The sequence below is a fragment of the Prionailurus bengalensis genome, chromosome B1, assembly GCF_016509475.1.
Source record: "Prionailurus bengalensis isolate Pbe53 chromosome B1, Fcat_Pben_1.1_paternal_pri, whole genome shotgun sequence".
NCBI lineage: Eukaryota > Metazoa > Chordata > Mammalia > Carnivora > Felidae > Prionailurus > Prionailurus bengalensis.
The window spans coordinates 15,325,504-15,347,388 of NC_057344.1; the positions used below are offsets into that span (position 1 = coordinate 15,325,504).

General features: G+C 46.6%; 1 protein-coding gene across 5 annotated transcripts in view; it reads right to left on the reverse strand.

The window, feature by feature from the left end:
* Positions 1-21,885, reverse strand: part of IRF2 (interferon regulatory factor 2) — a 91,786-nt gene that overhangs the window by 34,566 nt on the left and 35,335 nt on the right. For 4 of the 5 annotated variants that reach the window (XM_043558384.1, XM_043558352.1, XM_043558341.1 and 1 more), the window contains exon 2: positions 7,784-7,879. In XM_043558384.1, the coding sequence (XP_043414319.1) occupies positions 7,784-7,870 (87 nt within the window). In that variant the 5' untranslated portion in view covers positions 7,871-7,879. Of the gene's footprint in view, positions 1-7,783; positions 7,880-9,556; positions 9,944-21,885 lie in introns of those variants that run through there. The other variant, XM_043558375.1, reaches the window with a different exon arrangement.

The following is a 21,885-nucleotide window of genomic DNA, read 5'->3' on the forward strand; positions in this document are numbered from 1 at the left end:
TAAAAGGGAAATCGGGGTTATCTGGGGTCACTGGCACAGAGACTAACTACCTCAATCTACTCGTGTAGCCAACAGAAATCGAAGATGTGGTCTAATGTCCTAACCCCTAAGTGTCTACTGCGCTGCATGGAACATCAAGATGTACAAACAAAGACGTATTGAGTGTGCAGAGATGATACTACTTTTCTGGAGAAGTCTCTCGGTGCAATTCTCACAGTAGATCCCTTCCACCTCTCTTACAGCCCGAGAGGCAACTCAGAATAGCTGGAAGCAACCCTGGCAAACACAGGATTAGAAACCAGAGCTTTGGAAACAAAGCCATGCCCGTGACTGGACAGGACCAGCAATTATTGTGTTCCCCTGGCACTTTACATCTGACTGTCCACGTGTTCCCATGGTCTCAGTTTTGTTCTCTGTGAGAACCTACGGAGCTCCACATGTTATTATTTCTCTTTCACAGTTGAGGAAACTGAGCGACAGAATTACATTCTATAGCCAAGGAAATTACTGTAGTGTGTGAATTCAAAACCACGTCACGTGATTCCACCATCACTTAATCACATCACACATTGTCTCCCAGTGGTCAGATTCAGATTTCCAATCCTATGACGCATCTGTTGTCTTGGATTCTGTGGAAACAAAGCCCAGGAAAACTGTATCTTTTGAAGCCCTAAAGGTAGTTCTGGTAGTTTCTAGGTATGGAGATCCTTGCATAATACACTGGGGAAGGGAAGAAGATGTCAGTAGGGATTTTCCACCACCTTGGTTTCATACAACGAACGACAGAAAGGGTCCCAACTGACCCAAAAGGGACTCAGTGCCTCTCTATAGAGCCAATCACAAAGCCTGAACTAAAAATATTTCAGAACATTTGAGAGTTCCCCAAAACCTGTTAAAATTAAAAAGAACTGAAAGTCAGAGGCCTTTCATAAACCCCTCCTTGTTCATTGTGTATCATCCACCGAGATTGCATGGTTTCAGGTTAGCTGTCTCCAAAGGGCAGTGATGAGCAAAGGTCTGAGTGAAATTTTATTTTTTAATGTAGATGAAAATCAGAGGGCAAAATCATTTTAATGTCATTTTTGATGTTCACATGAAAATGGAAAAAAAAAAAAGGAAAAGAAATTTATTTCAGTGAAACAACTTCTCCTCAAGAGAACAACCAGGATCCAAAGGCTTATGCTTAAAGACCTAAACCCTTCATGGAATTTGCTGTTGCACCTTTCTGTAGGTCCAAGGAGTTCTGGAGGTCAGTCACCCAAGCTGAAATCTATCTCATTAAGCACAAAGGATTCTGGTATATAGATCTTCTCAAGCATTTGTGTCCCTGCAGGTGCGCGCATGCGCGCACACACACACACACACACACACACACACACCCTACCAAACCTAGTACCACAGAAATTATGCCCAAATCACAAAACCACAAACATAATGACTAAACCTAGCAATTATCCACCATGGATCCCTAGATCCTCTTTAATAGGCAAAGAGTCTGAATGGACCTTTGTTGAAAGCAGATAAATAACATGGCCAATAAGCACATAAAGACCCCTAGCATCACCAATCATTAGGCCAATGCAAATCAAAACAACAATGAGATACCACTTCCTACCCCAGGATGGCTAGATAAAATCAAAAAACAAGTAGGAAGTTATTGGTAAGGATGTGGAGAAACTGGAACCCTCACACATTGCTGGTGGGAATATCAAATAGGGTAGACACAGTAGAAATCAGTTTGGCTAGTCCTCAAAAAGTTAAACACAGAGTTCTCACATGACCCAGTAATTTCACTCAAAAAAAAAAAATCGCAAACCGGTGTTCAAACAAATATTTATACATGAATGTTCAAAACAGTGCTACTCACAACAGCCAAATGTCCATCAACTGATGAATGGATAAAGAAAATATTGTACATGCATTAAATGGAATATTATTCAGTCACAAAAAGGAATGTACTATTGACACAAGCTACAACATGAATGAACCTTGAACATTACACTAAGTGAAAGAAGCCTTCTACAAAAGGCCACCTATTGAATGGCTCCATTTATATGAAATGACCAGAAAAGGCGAATCCAAAGAGACAGAAAGCAGATTAGTTGATGCCTTGCACAAGGAAAGGATTTGCAGTGCCTTGCAATGGAAAGTGACTGCTTAACAGGCACAGTGTCATCCTCTTGGGGTGATGAAAATTCTGGAGTTGTAGTGGCAATGGCTGTGTAACACTGTGAGTATACTTAATGCCACTGAATTGTACATTTTAAAATGGTTAAAGTGGTAAATTAAAAAAAAATACATGTAACTTTTTTAAAGTGTATTTATTTACTTTGAGATAGAGTGTGAGTGGAGGAGGGGCAGAGAGAAAGGGAGAGAGAATCCTAGGCAGGCTCTATGCTGTCAGCACAGAGCCCAACGAGGAGCTTGATCTCACAAACCATGAGATCATGACCTGAGTTGAGATCAAGAGTTGGACACTTACCCAGCTAAGCCACCCAGGTATCCCCAAAAAACTACATGTTACTTTTAACTACTTTTTCCTGTTGCAAAAAATAAACAACTAATAAACATACCACATATATCTTTTTTTTTAAAGACTATGTTAAAAGATAAAGAAGGGGAGACTCATTTTAAAACTGGAAGAGATTCTGGGGGCACCTGGGTGGCTCAGTCAGTTGAGCACCCGACTTCACCTCAGATCATGATCTCGTGGCTTGTGAGTTTGAGCCCCGCGTTGGGCTCTGTGCTGACATCTCAGAACCTGGAGCCTGCTTTGGATTCTGTGTCTCCCTCTCTCTCTGCTCCTCTCCCACTCATACTCGCTCTCTCTCTTTCTCAAAAATAAAAACATTAAAAAAAATGTAACGCACTGGAAGAGATTCTGACGAGTAAACATTCTGGTCATAGATCTTTATGTCCCAAAGGTGATAATGGCATTGCTCCGTGTCTGTGTAGACTCTGGGACATCAGCACTTGCTATGAGAAGCCCTGAGTGTCCCAACCACATAGGATGTGCCTACCATGTATGGAAGGATGGCATGTTACAGACTCTACCAGTGCTTATACAGAGAGAGGACTCTGCCTACCTACCTGAGGGCAAGAGAGAGAAGCACTGCTTGAACTGAGAAGAACATTTAAGATTATCTTGAGTAATGCAGAACAAACATACCTTGGCCCCAAGTGGAAACTAGCTCATTTAACTTCCTCTGCTTCTTCTCTCCTCCACTGTCTATAAGATGTTCCAATCTACTCTGCTATTTTTGTTTGGACTCCTTACCTTGATCTGAGGTGGACTGATATTTATATAAACACAAGCCTGCTTGTGAATGAAAGGATAAGGTCTGAAACTACCTAGGGACACAGTACGCTTGGAGAGTGGCCTTGGCCCTGGGGTCCAGGTAGGTCTCCCACATGAAATGAGAACTCCAAGAACCAGAGTGGGAATCAATCAGAGCTACAAAGCAAACAACGAGCCTGGATGTGGCTGCCTCCGTCCCCCCTCAAAAAATGGCCCAGAGAAACCACAAATAAGCGTTTGGACCTATCCAGAAATGACCTGGTCTCTTCCACAAGTCAATGGCAAAAAGGGAAAAAAAAGGAGGAGCTACCGTTCATTATCATGACAATCAGGAGACACTTCGAATCAGACCAACCAAACACAACCTGTGAGCCTTCTCTGGATTGTGACTGAACAAATCAACTGTAGAAACACATTTTGGGAATAGTCGAGGCATTTCAGATATGGACGGTGCAGTGATGATGTTAAAAAATTACGATTAATTATGATTTATTTATGGTTACACAATTGATAATGATATGGTGAACATATAGAAAATGGTTTTAAGTCTTATACATGTATGCTGTCAGGGAGTTGCTTTCAAATACCACACACACACACAAATTTTTTAAATGTTAACAATTGTTGGGGCGTCTGGATGGCTCAGTTGGTTGAGAGCCTGACTTCGGCTCAGGTCATGATCTCGCGGTTCGTGAGTTTGAGCCCCACATCAGGTTGCTGTCGGCCAGCTGTCAGCGTGCAGCCTGCTTCAATCTTCTGCCTCCCCCTCTCTCTCTGCCCTCCCCGCTCGCGCTCGCTCTCTCAAAAATAAATAAAACATTTTTAACAAATGTTAATAATGGTTACATCTAGAGGCAAGTTTTGCTACAAGGGGATTTTGCTACACTCTTCTCTCTAGCCATTATACCATTTAAACCTACTGTGTATGTGTGCAAATGCTCCTAATAAAAAGTGACGGGCCCTGGGGTGCCTGGGTGGCTCAGTCCGTTGAGTGTCCTGCTCTTAATTTCAGCTCAGGTCATGATCCCAGGGTTGTGGGATCGAGCCCCCCAGAGGGCTCCATGCTGACTATGGAGCCTACTTAAGATTCTCTCTTTTCCTCTGCCCCTCCCCCTCCTCTTTCTACACAAATATCAAAAAAAAGTAACGGGCGGGAGGGAGGCCCAGCACCCAGCCAGCGAGCAGTAACAACCGAGACCTCCCTGGCCTGCCCTCCAGGGCCTTCCAGCACGGAGTACCCCCCCATCAACGCCAACACATTCTGAACAACGCAGCTAAGGCCTAAGTGAGTAACAGAGCCCCACGGACAGGGCCGTTTTCTAAGAGTCCCCACCAGTCTTCAGCAGGAGAAGAGATTTTACGACGACCTCAAGCCACAGAACGCAAGCAGGAATTTCAGGCAGAATGCTTGTGAAGGAGAAGGAAAGAACAGCAAGGTCTCAAATATTTAGGTGGGCAGGCGAATGTCAAAGCCTAAGTTAGCAGAAACCTAGATAAAGATGCCCCGAGGAGGTGGAGGTACGGAGAGAAAAGGTCCTGATGCCACCCGAGGTGCACAGTGCCGGTGACAGCCCTGCCTGAGCACACAGACAACCTTGCAGACGCTCTGCCCAGGCGGGTGGGCGGCCCGAATGACCGGTCCCCAGGGCGCACGCGGCCTCCTGTGCCTCAGAGGCCTCACCGCGGCAGCCACGGCCCGCTCAGGCGGAGGGCCAGCAGGGGAGCCAGACGAGGCGGCCGAGGGGTCTCCTTTCCCGCTCCGCCAGGGAAGAGAACTCACAAGCCAGGAGCCAGCTGAGGGGAGCTCAACGGGGAGGGCCACCTGACAGGGGTGGAGCGTTCGCTGCACAGAGAAGAATCCATTTCCTTTGCGGTCCTCTCTCAGGAAAATCACCGACGAAGTAGATGGAAGAAAAGGTGTCGCGGTGGAGTCCCAGCGAGGAAGCAGTCCCAAGAGGGTGGATTTGCTTCTCACAGGCTGTCCCCAACTGCCATAGACAGGGCAGTGTATAGCCCAGGACCGTGCTGGAGGCCGGAAACCCAGAGCCAAGAGGTCAGCAGGGTCGCATCTCCTTCAGAGGCTGTAAGGACAGTCCTCCCTTGACACGTCCAGCTTCGGGTGGGGTCAGGCACTCCTTGGCTTAGTGGATCCATCTCTCCAATCTCTGCCTCTGTCTTCACTCCGTCTTCCGCTCTGTGTGGGTCTTCTCCTCTCCGCCTCTTCCATGGACACTTGTCACCGCATTGGCCCAGGTAGATCTCATCCTGAGATCTTTAACTCTTCCCAAAGACCCTTTCTCCCAGCAAGGACGCGTCCACAGGTTCCGGGGGTAAGGAAGTGGATATAGGGTTTGCAGGGGGGCAGGGGCGGGGGCACAATTCAGCCCTACTGAAAGGACAGTTCACTGCACCATATCAAGTGCCTCCTCATACAGGGGACGCAATGACATGTGAAGTTTGCCACTGCATCAAGCCAGCCAAACTGGTGGATATATTTTTGTACGAGGAAAAAAAAAAAAAGTTACCTCTCTTCAGAAATCAGGAACTTCTGTGTTAATTTCGTACTCGATCAATATAGGCAAAGTTACCTTGTTCTTTAAAATGTACTCCTACCAGGGTGCCGGGGTGGTTCCGTTGGGTAAGCCTCCAACTTCCGCTCAGGTCATGATCTTACAGCTCAGGAGTCTGAGCCCTACGTCAGGCTCTGTGCTGACAGCTCAGAGCCTGGAGGCTGCTTTGGATTCTGTGTCTCCCTCTCTCTCTGGACCTCCACTACCAGCTCTCTGTCTCTGTCTCTGCCTCTCTCAAAGATGAATGAACATTAAAAAAAATTTTTTTTTAATATAATCCTACTTAATGACTCTGCACCTTGGCCTCCTGGTCTGTAAAATGGAAAACCTAACAGTATCTACCCCATTGTGGGGATTACGTGAGCGCATGCACGTATCTTGCTTAAAGGAGTAGCTGTTGTTACTATTATTATTGAGTACCCCACATTTCTTCAACTCCCCTCTCCTTATAATTCCACTTGTGTCCCTGCTGACCACGGAGACCAAGGCCCAACCTGATTTATTTGGAGCAGGCTAATTACAAAACCCCTCCAGGATACAAATCTAAAACGCTAGAGATACAGCAAGCCTAGGAAAACATTTTATTTGCCATGCGACGTTAAGATACACGACAGCTCCCATGAAGTGGACATATGGTTTACTTAAGTGATTTCTATTTACTTTTTACCCCACCTTGTTTCAGAAAGGACCCACTGAAACCGATGCGCTCAAATACAATACATTTAAAATAAGTGAACCAAAAAAGTGGATGAGGAAAAAAGAAATAAGGCTTGACAGCTATCTGAGAAGCAAAGATGAAGCCAGGAGTGATCTTAGCCAACACAATCATGCTGTAGTATCCTGCACACTTGTGAGAAGAGGGCCACAATCAGGCTCTAAGCACTCAACCATGTGATAAAGGATGAAGCCTGACCAGCTGAATTATTCATTGGGTCCTGAAGATTAAAATGAGTGGGGAGGCAGAAGAGAAAAAGGAAATTTACTCAGAAGAACTGAGATATTCCTGGTAGGCGGAGAGAAACTTCTCTCTTGGGCCCTCTGAAAGACAGCGTGATATGTTAGATGCTTTTCTAGCTGCTAACTATGTATTTTCAGGTGTTCTTTATTTTGACATCCGCTCTCTTCCTGATTCACTCCCAACAGGTAGGATCAATTAGATTGAGAGTTTGGGGTTGATAAAGTCAGAGAGTATTTATGTATATGTGTGGGTTGTAAACGACAGACTACTTGTTTAGGACAAGTAGGCACATGGTGTTTCACAATAAAAAGAAAAGACAGGGGCACTTGGGTGACTCAGCTGGTTAAGTGTCTGACTCTTGGTTTCGGCTCAGGTCATGATCTTGCTGTCTCGTAGGTCAGAGCCCCACATCGGGCTCTGTGCTGGCAGTACAGGGCCAGCTTGCGATTCTCTCTCTCTTGCCCTTTCTCTCTGCCCCTCCCCCACTCATACTGTCTCTGTCTCTCAAACAATAAATAAATAAACTTAAAAAAAAAAAAAGAAAGAGACGTTTTTAAAGACAAAACCAAAAGTCTTCTCCATAGAGAATACTGAGAAGAAAGCCAATATGCCCCATTCCCAATATAAAACCCAAGAATTTCCACATCCTCTGATCCTAGAAAGCCAGGAGAGGCGAGAGAAAAATTCAGAGAAGGAAGAGGGTAAGAATCATTAAAGAAAAACACAGATCATTTTGGGTGGGTTGGTTTTGTAATTAACAAGCATCAGATTCTGAATACAAGGAATACAATTTTACTTTCTGGCAGTCTATATGTATGTGGTTTTAGTAAGGACCCCCTCCTCCTCCTCTTCCTCCTCCTCCTCTCTCTCTGTCTCTCTGTCTCTGTCTCTGTCTCTCTCTCTCTCTCTCACACACACACACACACACACACACACACAAGCACCCAACACACTTACCTTGTTAAGCCACTTCAGCCCCGGTATTGTATTTGAATTTATCTGTTCCTCCAGCCATGGGCGCATTCGCATCCTTTCCACGGGCATGGTACCCTTCTGCAAAGAGAAGCACAGTTATTAGGCAATTCTGCCACTGCCTGCCATGTCTGCACTAGAAAGTTCTAGACCCCTGCCTGACCGTCCTCCACGATCCCCCTCCTTTGCCCAAAACCACGCAGCTGATGTGTACATGGGGACTGGAGGGCTAGGGCGGGCACTGGGGGCTCTGCGTCGAGCCCACCTGCCCACCCTGGGCACGCTTACTCCGCAGGAGCCGGCTCAGCGGGTCAGTGGTTTGAGCCGGGCCTGCTCTTGGCAGAGACGGTTCCAGGGACGTAGGACGCCTGGGCTGGCAGAAATTCTGCGGGCTCAAAGGCCCGGACAGCCCTGAGTGATCTGGCCTAACGCAAGGTCTTAAGCCCCCCGCCCCAACCTGGCCGTGTTTATAGCAGATGCCTTCCGTGTATTACCAGGCCGGTAATGGGAGGACCAGTATCTTACAAATACCTCTGGGCATTATCCTTCTAAGAGCCCAGGATGGACAGGGCAAAACAGTTGTGGGTAAGAGTTCTTAGAACCAATTCATTGCTTCTGGGAATCTGGGCTGCCAAAATGCTTTGAAGCCCCGATCTTTGCGCTTGAAAGCCTAAAAGAATCAGTTCACTTGGCTCCAAGGTCTTTCACCAGCGAGCTCTCCCGTTCGGACATATCCTGTCGGCTTCCAAGGCACAGCAGCATCTTGCTCTGGCTTCAGCTCTGCGCTCACTACTGCATTCTCTTGCCCCCTCCCTCATCGGTCTTCCTTTACAAGTGTGCACGGCACCCCACCCCCCCTGCCCTGAGACCACCCTCCCCTTCCCTCTGCAAACAGCTGCACGGTCTCAACGCGGTTCCTCTCCCAGCCCACATAAGGCCTCTCTCCCCTCCTTCCAGATACCTTTCTAGATACTCTTTCTTCCCTTGCCCACTTAAAACATCCAGAGTGGAATCACTAACAAAGTACTGCCTGCCACTCCTTCATCCTGTTTGCACACCAATCTAAATTTGAGATGGGATTCAAAGGCAAAGAGGAGGCCAACTCAAGCCCCCACTCTATAAAGCTTCACGGGCAGTGTGACATTATCCTCTTTTCAACCCTTCGTCGCATCTTCCTTCTTTTACTCATTTCCTCCTCCAAAAATGAGCTCTGAAAATTCTACCGAGATGAATTTGCATTGAGATGGGCGAAGTTTCAGTTACACTCTCTTGCAGCTTGCTGAGGACTTCTCTCCTCTGTGCCTCCCCCAGCTCATGCCAGAGTGCAAGCATCGCCACGTGAACCAGGTGGGACCGCGTCCTTGGCCTCTCGAGCCTAATTACATTCTAGAACCTGCATTTCCCTTGCACATCTCTCCCGGTTGCAGATGCCTCGGGCTCTGCTCTCTCAACACACCATGCTCTCTGCTCCTCCCTCCCCGGCCTTGTCCATCCTGACCCAGCCTCCAAGACCCTTCTGCCCTCCTCCTCCACGGGCCTCCCCGGACCACTCCAGCCTGAATAAATCCCTCCCCTCCCGGACTTCCCCAACAGTCACTGATCTTACGCTGCTGCTCATCTGAGAATCAAACATTGCTTTAGGGCGGCTCTCTGCTGTCTTTATTCTTACCCAACTCTTACCTTAACTATAAACTTTCCCACTGCATACCCGCCCTCTCCCTGACCAACCCGTAAGCTCTTTAAGAGGAGGAATTCTACCTCTCATAGGTCTTTTATATTCCTACAAAGCCCGAACGCTGCCTTCCACGCAGGAGATGTTCAAACAAGATCCAGGCCAGCTCGAAAGGTGTGCCAGGCTGGGCTGCCATCGCAGATTGGCCCCCATCCGCTCCCGTGGAGGCTCTGGGCCACTCTTTGAGACACGTAACAGGAGCCTCAGGGACAGGCCCAAAGGAGCTCCCAACACAGCGGTTCTTAATGGCCCTGAAGTCACTCCACTCGCTTTCATTCATCCACCCACTCAGAGACATTTATTGAGAACGATACTCCAGGAACAGGAAAAGGTAAGACATCCTCTAGCATCTAGGAACTCCCAGCCGAACAGGAAACAGGTAAGAAGACATTTCCATACCAAATCAAGAGTCCTGGGTACAGAATGATACCAGGAAGCAGTCAGCAAGAGAGAGGGTGCCAGACACAGGCTGGTCCCGCGGGGCCTAGAAAACCATGCCTGGGCCTGTGGCCATCACCCCAAGACTGAAGGGGAAACTGGAGACTGATGCAGATAAACGCCATGATCCATTTTGTTAACAGGAAAGGTAAGAGCGTATTACAGAATCCAGACGAGCGCTCACCAGCCTTAATGTGCACACAAATCTTCATTTGGAAGATGAAGCCCTGTGAGTCTATGTTTCTTTTTTTAAGTTTATTTATTTATGCAGAGAGAGAGAGAGAGAGAGAGAGAGAGAGAGAGAGAGAGAATGAGCAGGGGAGGGGCAGACAGAGAGGGAGACAGAGAATCCCGAGCAGGCTCCGTGCTGTCAGCACACAGAGCCCGACGCAGCACTTAAACTCATGAACCGTGAGATCGTGACCTGAGCCATGATCAAGAGTCGGACACTTAACTGACTGAGCCACCCAGGCACCCGTGATTCCATTTTTCTAATAAACTCTTGGGTCCTGGAACCAGACTCGAAGGAGCAAGGCTCTAGATTGCCTTTTACTTTTAATTATCAGCCACCTGCTCTTCTGTGACTTCCTGCACAGTCTGGTCCTTCAGGCAGGCAGACCTCCTCCACCGGTCTTAGCGTCTCAGGTTCTGGTTCATCCCTTATTCATTCACATTCTGCACCTTCCTAACAAACCTCACGCTATTACTTACCGAGCCAAAATGCTATGGAAATTACACATGTAAAACATTTTCTAAATCTTTAATCAGGACTGTCATTAATCATAAGCAGGTCTGTAGGAAAGGCAAACACATGCAAGTATCGCCTTATCAGAGTAGGACAAACTGTGACAAAGGGCTTCGCTTGGGCCACCTGGGTGGCTCAGTCGGTTAAGCATCCGACTTCAGCTCAGGTCACGATCTCCCAGTTTGCGGGTTCAAGCCCCACATCAGGCTCTGTGCGGACAGCTCAGAGCCTGGAGCCTGCTTCGGATTCTGTGCCTCCCTCTCTCTCTGCCCCCTCACACTCTCTCTTAAAAAAAAAAAATAAGCAAACATAAAATTTTTAAAGGGTTTCACTTATTTCAGTTTCTATGTTTTGTTATGTTTTAAACAGCTAGGACATCCCTGATGTTAAACAAGAAAAACCTGATCCTTTTACCTGAAGATACTTCCTCTATTTATACTTGATTTTATAGCCCGGCCCCACTTCCCCCGCTAAAAAAGTAATGAATTACCAGTGGTGTTGCCACATGACACGGAAGAAAACAGGTGTTATTGACACAGATTTCCCATGACGATCAGAAGTTGAGTGTGCACCCTGACTTCTGTGAAAGAAGCAAAAACAGAATTCTCTTCTGGGCTTAGCCCCAGAAACCTATCATTTAGCGTGAACTAAAAATAAATTATACTTCTAGAGATTAAAAGGCAGGGATGACAGTCACAGAGGGTCAGAGACCGAATACGGAGAAAAGATGCTTACTCGGCATGTATTTTCCAGCTTCTGTCCAGGAAATTCACAGTGACAGATTGGTCTTCCTTCTGTAAGGCAAGTTTCCCGTAGGCACCAGTTCCCATGGCCCATATGAAACTCTAACAGAGTTGAGGAAGGCACAGGACTGGTTAGAAGAGACACAGAGGGGCTATTTTTGCCAAGAAAACCAAAGTATGCCAGAAATCAACACACTTGTGTTCCAGTCCTGACTTTGCCATTATTAGCGGGTGCCCTTGCACTAGTCACTCAAACCCTCCGGTCCACACTTCGATCATCTAGGAAAAGGAAGAGGTTTCAAAAAGATAATATGCCAAGTCATCCGTGACTCCAGGAATCCTTTTGTAACATGAAGGCTCATCATCTGATGTATCTTTTTTTGGTAAGCTTCTATCCATTCTTGTACACTGAGTTGTTTTTAAAAGTCAAGTGCTGGGGTGCCTGGGTGGCTCAGTCGGTTGAACGTTCCGACTTTGGCTCAGGTCACGATCTCGCAGTTGGCGAGTTTGAGCCCCTCGCCAGGCTCTGTGCCGACAGCTCAGAGCCTGGAGCCTGCTTCGGATTCTGGGTCTCCCTCTCTCTCTGCCCCTCCCCCACTCACGCTCTGTCTCTCTCTCTCTCTCTCTGTGTGTCTCAAAAATAAACATTAAAACAATTTTTTTAATTTAAAAGTGAAACGCTAAAGTCTTTGAGTTCCCATAAACCTAAAATACAGAGCATCTACCATCAAGCCCGACAAAAGGCACTTTCTAAAGCCACCTATCATTATAGCTTCTAGATACGGGGTTGGTCTCATCTTTAAAACCACGGAATCAGCCTATAAATCAGTTCAGTACATGGCGGGTATTTAGGGCACCGCGATGCTGCATAAACGCAAACAAGCTATTTCCTGGAACACAGTGACTGAACTCTTAGCAAGTGAACAGCCCCCATGAAGATGACACTGTTATGGTCCTGCTTAGGGCCATTAACAGTGATCTTGAATTTTAACCTGAATCACTGAAGTTTGGATCTTGGAGTGGTAACAGAAATGGCTACTATTTACTGAGCACATACTATATGCCAAGTCTTAAAACCAGAGTTTTCTAGGAGTTCCTCATGTAATTTTTATAACCCTGGAAGGCAGGGACTTTAAAATTCCATATCACAGATGAGAGGACAGGTAAAGGAACAGTTCAACGCAACCCGCTAGTAAGTAGGAGAGCCAAGGCTCTCATTCATGTCTCTCTGAAATGCCCAGATTCAGAAACCCTAACACCTGCTTTTTTTCTTACTCTAGAAAGCACTCAGTTATGATGGTCTTTTAACCGTTCAACGTACTGAGCCTTTCCCAACTCCTGTCTGCTTTGCATACCACTGACATATTAAATTTCCTAAAATACCACTTAAATCACATTAATGTTCTTTTCTAGAGACTTCTAAACATCCCTGCTGGATTTAAGATAATAAAATCCTTGGCTGAGTGGAGGAGGGGTGCACTTCTGATAATGACACAATGGGTAATTCAGACCTAACTCCCAAGGTGAATAACAAGAAAACCTGTACAAAACATGTGTGTGTGTGTGTTTAATCCGTTTAGAAGAATCAGAGAGCTAACAAGGTAGTAAAGAATTAGGACAGCAGGGTCTGGGAGAAGAATGAAACCCAGGAAGGTAAGCCTGACGTTTGGGGCACTCTTTTCCCAGCCTGGGGGCATCTGCTGATCCCAGAAGTAGGGGGATAAACACTGAAGATCAGGACCCAACTAGGAAAAGGGAATCCTGGAAACCACACACACACACACACACACACACACACACACACACACACACACGCTTGTTTGGGATAAAAGTAAATGGAAAGAGACTGACCTCAGAGACTGAAGCCTAGCTCTGAATCACCTCAATCCCTGTGCAAATTAAAATGATCTCCCAGATCATTCTGGAACTCCCAGAAGCAAATGTAAATTATATCTTGAGGAAGACAACATTATCCTAGGATTTATATTATCTCTGGAGTTTTTCATATGCAATGGTGAGCATTCAATCAATCTGGCTGAGAACACAAGGATAAATAAAAAATCAATGAAATATGGACAACAAAAACAGACCCACAGGGATTCTGACACAGGTCTTTCACAGATACAACGGAGACGCAGATACCAAAAGTTTTCAGACACAGTCTTGAAAACAAGAATGCTTAACATGTTCAAGGAAATAAAAACAAGACAGAAAATGTTCGCAAAAACCTAGAACCTAAAAAAGAAATTCTAAAACTAAAGGGCAAGGGCACCTGGGTGGCCCATTCAGTTAAGCACTGATTAACTTGATTTTGGCTCAGGTCATGATCTCATGGTTTGCGGGTTTGAGCCCTGACTTGGATTCTGTGCTAACAGTGTGGAGCCTGCTTGGGATTCTCCCTCTCTCCCTCTCTCTGACCCCCTTTTCAAAATCAATAAATACCTCAAAAAAATAAAAAAATAAAACTAAAGAGCAAATAATTAAAATTAAGAACTCAACAGACGGGTGTACCAACATATTAGACATCATAAAAAAAAATCAGTGAACCAGAACAGAAGTCAGAAGGAAATAAACAGAATGAAGCACTTAGAGGCAGAAGAGTGGAGAATGTTACAAAGAACATAAAATCCATAGGAGATTCTATTTTAGATCTAAAAAGATGTAAAACATGGGCAGTTTGTAGTTCCACGAAGACACGAGAAAGAATGAGGCAAAAAGCGATGTTTGGAGACCATGACCAATTATCTTAATAACTTGCTACAAACCCCAAACAGACAAACACGAATGAAACCACACCTAAGCATACTATAGTATGTTTGCTGAAAACCAAAACTATAGCGAAAAATCTTAAAAACAGCTGGGGGAGGGGGTGGGGGGAGGGTGGGGCATGGGCATCACCTTTAAAGAGCAAAGAACAACACCCCCAAGACCCAGAAGCCTTACAGTTACTACTACTCAACAGAAACCAGGGAAGACAGAAGACAATGGAAAGGTGTCTCTAAAAGTACTGAAAGAAACAGCTATTTTTAAAAGTTTATAGACAGCGAGTATTTCCTTCAAGAATGAAGTGGAAATAAAAGCATCTTCACTCAGAGAAAAACAGAGCGTTTCCACCAGCAGCCCCACAGCTCATCTCCCAGTTGCAAGGGCACAGGAGATAGGTCAAAACTGGGGAGCAGGGAAGTCAGGAGGGTTGGTGTTGTGCAGCTAGCTAACATCAGGGCTTCACCATGAGTCCGTGTCGCAGAAGCTGACCGCAGCAATGCTCCATCCCATTTCTTCTGCAGCTGCGACATGTATTTGTCACCTAACAGCCCTCCCTACGTAACCATGTGCCCACCCCTCTTACCAACCTATGGGAGGGTTACCCCCCTCACAAAAGCTAGCTCAAATCTCTTTTCATCCACTAACCTTCCCTCATAGCTCTATGGCAGCTCATGTGGGCAGTATCCAGTCGTCCAGTGTATCAACAAATATTTATTACACATGTTATTGCAGGGAACTCTGCTAAATGCTATGGACGACTCAGAGACATGTGAGGCATGATCACTACCCTCAAGGAATTAGTAAGTTAACTGGGGGTATGTGACATAAATCATATAAAGCTACCTAATAATACTATAATTATAATAATAAAAGACTGCAATGGAGATCAGAAGGCAGTATATGATTAATTGCCAACTACGCGAACCAGTTTCACGAGGAATATATAAATCATTACTGGATGGGTTTGTAAGGGAAAGCTGTGCGGCAAGGGGAGTACTTATAGGATGGGGAAGAATCGCCTAGGCAAAGTGGCAAGCAAGCCTGGCAAAGGTGAAGTTGGTAGAAACAGCCAAGGTCAGGACCGGGGAAGATGTGTTTGCTGCCGTGGGCGGAGCAACTGACTTAGACACCACCGTGGGTGGAGCTTCGTGCGAGTCCGCGAGCAGGTGAGCAGCGTGGGCTGGCTGGTTTGTAGAAATCATCACGAACCCACACACCGGCCCTAATAAGTTAAATATTGTTGTCCCCGTTTTAGAGAGGGGCAAAAGCATAGCTTGAAAAAGTAACTTAAAAAAAAAAGAAAAAAGAAAATCATGTCCGAGTCACCCAAGCCCCTTTGAACCCCCCATTGCCCAGCTTGTTTAGAGGCTATAAGACTGCTGAGCGCCTGCTTGAGACTAGCCCTGACCCAAGCAGCACCCATACAGGGGCAAACTGAAGCAAGGAGAAGAGCCCGAGCTGCTTCTCTGGTCCGAAATGGTGGCTATGGGAATGCAAGGGAAATAAAGCCAAGTGACAATACAGGTGTTAAGAATGTAATAGCAATTTGTACTAGTAACTTTTTCTGCACATCTGGTAATCTTTCCCCAGAGGCAAGCTCCTCTTGCATGATAGTCTACACCCCTCACATTGACTTTTGTACCTTTTTGGCAAAAGTTAATTTCCAGTTCAAAATTATGTGAGTTGAGAGAGCTGAAAGCTGGAGTTGAAAACTGAAAATTATCGCCATCATCACCATCATTATCCCCGTCACCCGTTGAAGTGCTTCCTAGGAATCACACACTAAGCCAGGGGCTTCTCATGCATGATTTCATTGAATCTGCAAACAAACTATAGGAGGTATAGTATCTTAGCTCCTGTTCTCCAGATGAGGAAATGAAGCTGGTCACCAAGCTGCAGAGCTATTAAGTGGCAAAGCTGGGATTCAAATCCAAAGATGTCAAAAGCCTCTAGACCAGTGTTTTTCAAACACTGGGTCACGAAATCAACTTACTGGATTAAGATCAGCAATTTTAATGTAGGTGAACACAGAACACAAACTCTGAGAGTCCCCCAAATAAGAGAAAGCTTGTTTTCTTGAAATTTTTGTTTCCATTTTCAATTATATTATACTGGTACCATGGTCAAAAAGAGTGTAAAAAGCAGAGGCACCCGGGTGGCTCCAGTCTGTGGAGCGTCCGACTTCGGCTCAGGTCATGATCTCACGGTTCATGAGTTCAAGCCCCACATCGGGCTCTCTGCTGTCAGTGCCAGCCCCTTTCAGATCTGCTGTTGCCCACCCCCCTCTCTGCACCTCCCCCACTTGTGCTCTCTCTCTCTCTCTCTCAAAAGTAAACATTAAAAAAATATATAAAAAGCATTGCACTGGGCAGAACCACTCCCCAGGTGTGCACACAGATGTGTGTGAGCATGTGGCGGGGTGGGGGGGTGCGGCGAAGGGAGAAGGGGAAGGTCATGTGGAAAGGAGGAAGCAGAAGAGAAGGATACAGCAAACCTTAGAACCAGAAGGACTCCCGGAAGACAGAGAAATTTAACAGCAAGTACCCGGTATGAAAACAATCACGTGAGTGATTATTACAATGGATATAAATAATCAGAGTGAGGTAACAGGACTCCGTGTCTGAAGGCGGGGCTGGAGGCCCACCCATTTGGCCATACTCTGTACTCAGTGCTTCTCTGCCTACGGTATTCAAATCACTCTGCATAGGCCAGTGGGGCCCCAGAGGATGAAGTCCAACAACTACCACTCAGGAAATCAGGAAGACGTGTTAACACTGGGATGAGTGCTGGACACAGAAAAAACATGCCTCTCAGTGGACATGTTATCTGCACCAATGCGAAACCAATTTTGAAACGTTTTGTTAAACGTCAGGAGAGGGACACCTGGGTGGCTCAGTCGGTTGAGTGTCCGGCTCTTGGTTTCAGCTCAGGTCATGACCTCACACTTGGTGAGTTGAGCCCTGCGTTGGACTCTGGGCCGACAGTGCGGAGCCTGCTTGAGGTTCTCTCTCTCTCCCGATCTCTCTGCCCCTCCCCTGCTTGCTGTCTCGCTCTCTCAAAATTAATAAAGAAACATTAAAAGAATAAATAAACTTCAGGAGAGTTAATACACAATGGCAAACAAAGCAACTGTGTGATATCACTCATCACTGATGTAATCCTTATTTCGTGCACTTGGCTGTTTCCTTTTATTGAACTTTCGAAAGATGCGTGTCATAGATTCATTTAATAATTTTAGTTTCTAGCCCAGTTTTTCTCAAGGTTTTTAAGCAATTCAACCATGAATTCTCCTACTATGTGGATTTTTCAGGAACTCAACCTTGAACGATGGGGCAGGATTACTGGGAAAGGCTCTCCTTGAGATATCATAAACCATAGTTATATTTTTCTATACTATTCCATTCTCCTATACCAGATCCCCAAACTGCCTGTGCACATTATTACCTAGGGAATTAAAAAAGCAAAAAAACAAAGAAACAAAAAGACTCCTTGGCCCCATCTTAGACTCACTGCAATAGCATTTCCAAGTTCTTCTTATTATCCTAGGGCAATTTGGATACGCAGCTAAGTGTAGGTATCACTGTCATTCAGTACCCATAAGCTCCATGGCCTTCCGGATTCCATATGTTTAATAAACATCTCCAAATGAGTCATAGGAAAATGAGGGCGCCAATGACGAGTAGCTTTCATCATGAATGGAATATGAATGCACATGAAATTAAAATTCTAAAATGCCTTTAAATACCACTGAACAAGTTTCCCATACTGAGAATCATCCAAATTATAGTTTTGCATATCTGCCATCCTACCCACAATTTTCTTCTTGGACGTGTTTTCTGTATCCTTTAGAGAAGATATTACCATAGCTACTTGACAAAAACTTCCCTGTCTTTGACCACAGGCTGGTCTGGGACCTGAAACAGCGTGACTGAGCCTCTGATAGTAACTTGCACTGCACCACTGCAACCGAAACTGACTTCTGGCCTCCACCTGGGTGCTCGAAAGACACCAAAATATACGACTGGTTTTCCGTCCTGCAGGTGAGCCAACGGTCATTCTAGGAAACGGTTCTCAATGCAGCCCAAAGCAATCAGGAGTCCTCCATCCAGAGAGAGCAAGCCTTGAGAAACACGGACCATGCCCCATGTATGCGAACGTGCGCTTTTTGGAGAGGGGGCCCAGAACCCTGCCGTCCATCTCTGCCCAAGGAGCCCTGCTCCCCGGGCCCCTCTCCCCAGAGCACCTTCTCCGGCCCCGTTCTCTGCCCAACCCAGCTGCCCCAGCGCTTCTCCACTGCAGATGGGTCTCACTTCCTCCCTCCTGTTTGCTCAGGCGCCACAAACCCATGCTTGGGCTGAATGATGCCCAGTCCTGACCATCCACGACACCTCACCTGAGCATGCAGATTTCTGCACATCTTTTTTGCTTCTCCCTCATCAGCTCCTGTGGCTGTTCCCCACAGGAGCAATCGGAGATCTTTCCATCTTCAGGCTACCGAATTCACTTCCACACCCATCAATTCCGGCAAAGGGTCTTGCCTCTAACCTCAGGGAGGAAAATAGAAGCCACCAGGCTCTTTCTGAATTTCTGACTCCCCTCCCTCTTCAAACTTATCTGGACTTCCGTGACCTCCTTTCTCCCGTCTCTACACCGGGCAGGTGGTAATGCCGCTCTCCGCAAGGGGAATACGGAAGGTTTAAGAGGAGAAATATCGAGATTGGTTTTGGGTCTACTGGCTCTGGGATATCTTTGGGATATCGGGGGGAAAAAAAAGTGTTGGGTGGGCAATTCGATCCATGAGGTTAGAGCTCAGGAGAAAGACCTAGCCTGATGGGGCGCCTGGGTGGCGCAGTCGGTTAAGCGTCCGACTTCAGCCAGGTCACGATCTCACGGTCCGTGAGTTCGAGCCCCGCGTCGGGCTCTGGGCTGATGGCTCAGAGCCTGGAGCCTGTTTCCGATTCTGTGTCTCCCTCTCTCTCTGCCCCTCCCCCGTTCATGCTCTGTCTCTCTCTGTCCCAAAAATAAATAAACGTTGAAAAAAAAAAAAAAAAAAAAAAAAAAAAGAAAGACCTAGCCTGAAAATAGCCATCCACCCCTATACAGCTAGTTCAAATGCCATTCCTTCTACAAAGCCTATCTTTACCAAATCCTGCCTCCAATATGTATCCTCTGCTCCTGTCAAGCTGGAACCTTGTGTCAACATCGCCACGTATCTTAACATGTAGATCTGTGTAGCCTTGCACTTTACATCCCAGCAGGCACCTGCCAGGCCTATCCAGCCATTCTGGACACGTTCTGTATCTACACAGTCCGACAAGGGAGCCATCAGCCACGTGTGGCTACTGAACACCTGAAATGTGGCCAGTGTGAATGAGGAACCATTTGTCCCCAAACAAAGACACATAGTTTCAAGGCCACTTCCAGTTTTCCAAATCACAGTGAGTAGTCAGGTGGCTGGTAAAAACAAAATATCTGCCTAGGACACCCTGGTGGGGTTTTTGAAGAGGCAGGTTAACCACCTGACGTTGAAACTGTTCTATTTTGAGAAAAGCCTGGGTTTTTTTTTTTTTTTGTTTGGTTTTATTTTCTTGTTTGGTTTTGTTTTTTGTTTTTTGTGTGTGTGGTTTTGTTTTTTGTTTTGTTGGGTTGTTTTTTTTGTTTTGTTTTGTTTTTGGGTTTTTTTTGTTTTTTTTGAGAGAAGCCTGACTCACACTCTATAAGCTTAATCACCTTTGGGAAGGCAACCTGTTGGTTAAGTGAAGGGAGCTTCTGTGTAATTCTTATCCCTGTTTGGACTTGCTAAGCCCTTGAAAACACCAGCAGCTGGCAGGTACCGAGCACACAGTATCCCATGCTACACTCCAAGGCCACGAACAATAGCTGATGAGTATTATGTGCTTAACACTGTCAGGCAAGTTCCCAGCTTGTTAGGAGTATTAGTTCTCTCGATTCACCACGATCCTGTATGGTAGGCGCTACTAAAACCCCCATTTTACAGATGAGGAAACTGAGACACAGAAGGTTAATAAGTAACTTGCCCAAGGTCCCAGAGCTACTGGGTGGTTGAGTTCAGAGTTAAACAGAAGGAGTCTTCGGCCCTTACGTGGCCTTTGGACCATGAGGCCAAACTGGGGTCCACATAAAGAGGCATGGAGGGCCCAGCGCCTCCCAGTCTGCACGGGGAGCCTGCGCTGCAGGGGCTCCCAGCCAGGGCTGAGAGAGCCGGCCGCTCCAGCTGCCCTCGTTGGGCCGGATGCGTAGACTGCAGCTCTCCGCCTCCAGTGCCCAGCACCACCCCCATCGATTCACACTTCCTGCCCCTCGTAGTACCTTCCTGGCTGGTGGAAACCAGCGAGACCAACTGCATATCCTGTCCGGCCAGACCTTTATTTCTGTAATGTGTACTAGGAAAACAGTATTTCCCCACTCCAAAATAAAACTGTCTTGCCGCCTTCCACCCCTCCCACTCCTCTTTAAGAAAGCAACAGAGGAGAACCAGAGGGTTCGCTGTCTGTCTGTCCGTCCCTGGGCGTATTCTCCAGTTGTTTCTGCTTCTGCCACACGGCAGGGTCACCTGGCCCAGAGCACAGGCCACCTGGGTCCTGGGGCGGTCCTCAGAAAGAAGGGGAGGAAGAAGGTGCACCCTGCCCAGCCTATGACTGCTCAGCCCCAAGAACTATTTCAGGAGCGCAAAAAAAGCCCCTCCTGGACAAGCTGTGCTCCAACGCCGCGATGGACGTTTCGCGTTAACATTTTTGTAAGGTACCGAAACCACTATGGTGGTCAACATTTGGGGTATTTGTCAGTTTCCATCCCCTCAGTGTGCATGAAGAGCAACTGTGGGCCGTGAGGGCATTTTGCTTCTCCCTTATTTTTAGCATTAGGAGCTCTGGGGAGGGCCAGACGTGCAAACGCCACGCCAACCCCGCGTACATCTCCCCGCACCCTGTTTGTCCTCCGCACCAACTCCCTTCTCTCTTGGAATTGAGGGCCAGTTTTAAGTCTACCCTTCCCCAACAGCTTTCCCTGACCATTACAGGTTCAACTATTACCACAGCAGTCATTCTGTTCATACTGATAGGGCGGCTTCAAGGAATAGTTGGATGTTAACAATAACTGATCTTGTCTGACTCTTGGCTAACTAATTTGACCTAGAACTTCCTAATAAATGATTAGGATCTCCACGGGGCCTAGCACTGTCTTTATTTGTCAGCGAGTAGGACGGTGTCACGATGCAGGACGGACAGGCACAATGACTCAGGGACAGCACGGCCACCCTTGAGCAGAGTGGAGATCAGGGAAGGCCTTGGAGGCTCCTTTGTCCACCAAGGTAGGCAAGGGGTGAGCCTGTCGCTAGGGCTACATCCTTATCACCGTGCCCTAGATGAGGCTAGGACTGGGGAGTTGTGACCCTGAGTGAGAAATCCACCCACCATTCCCCTAAAAACTCATAAATCTCTTTGTCTCCACCACTTTCTCCACAACTGTAGGGGCCACTCAGGTCTAGGAGTATTTCACTCGGCAAGACGGCCTCTCCCCAGGGCAAAGCGTTAGGAACCAAACGCAAAGGGTAGCAGAGCCCCACATCCCTAGGCCTCAGTTTTCTCATCTGTAAAATGGGGCTAACTTCCTTAGGGTTTGTGGTAGGACTAAGATGATGTGC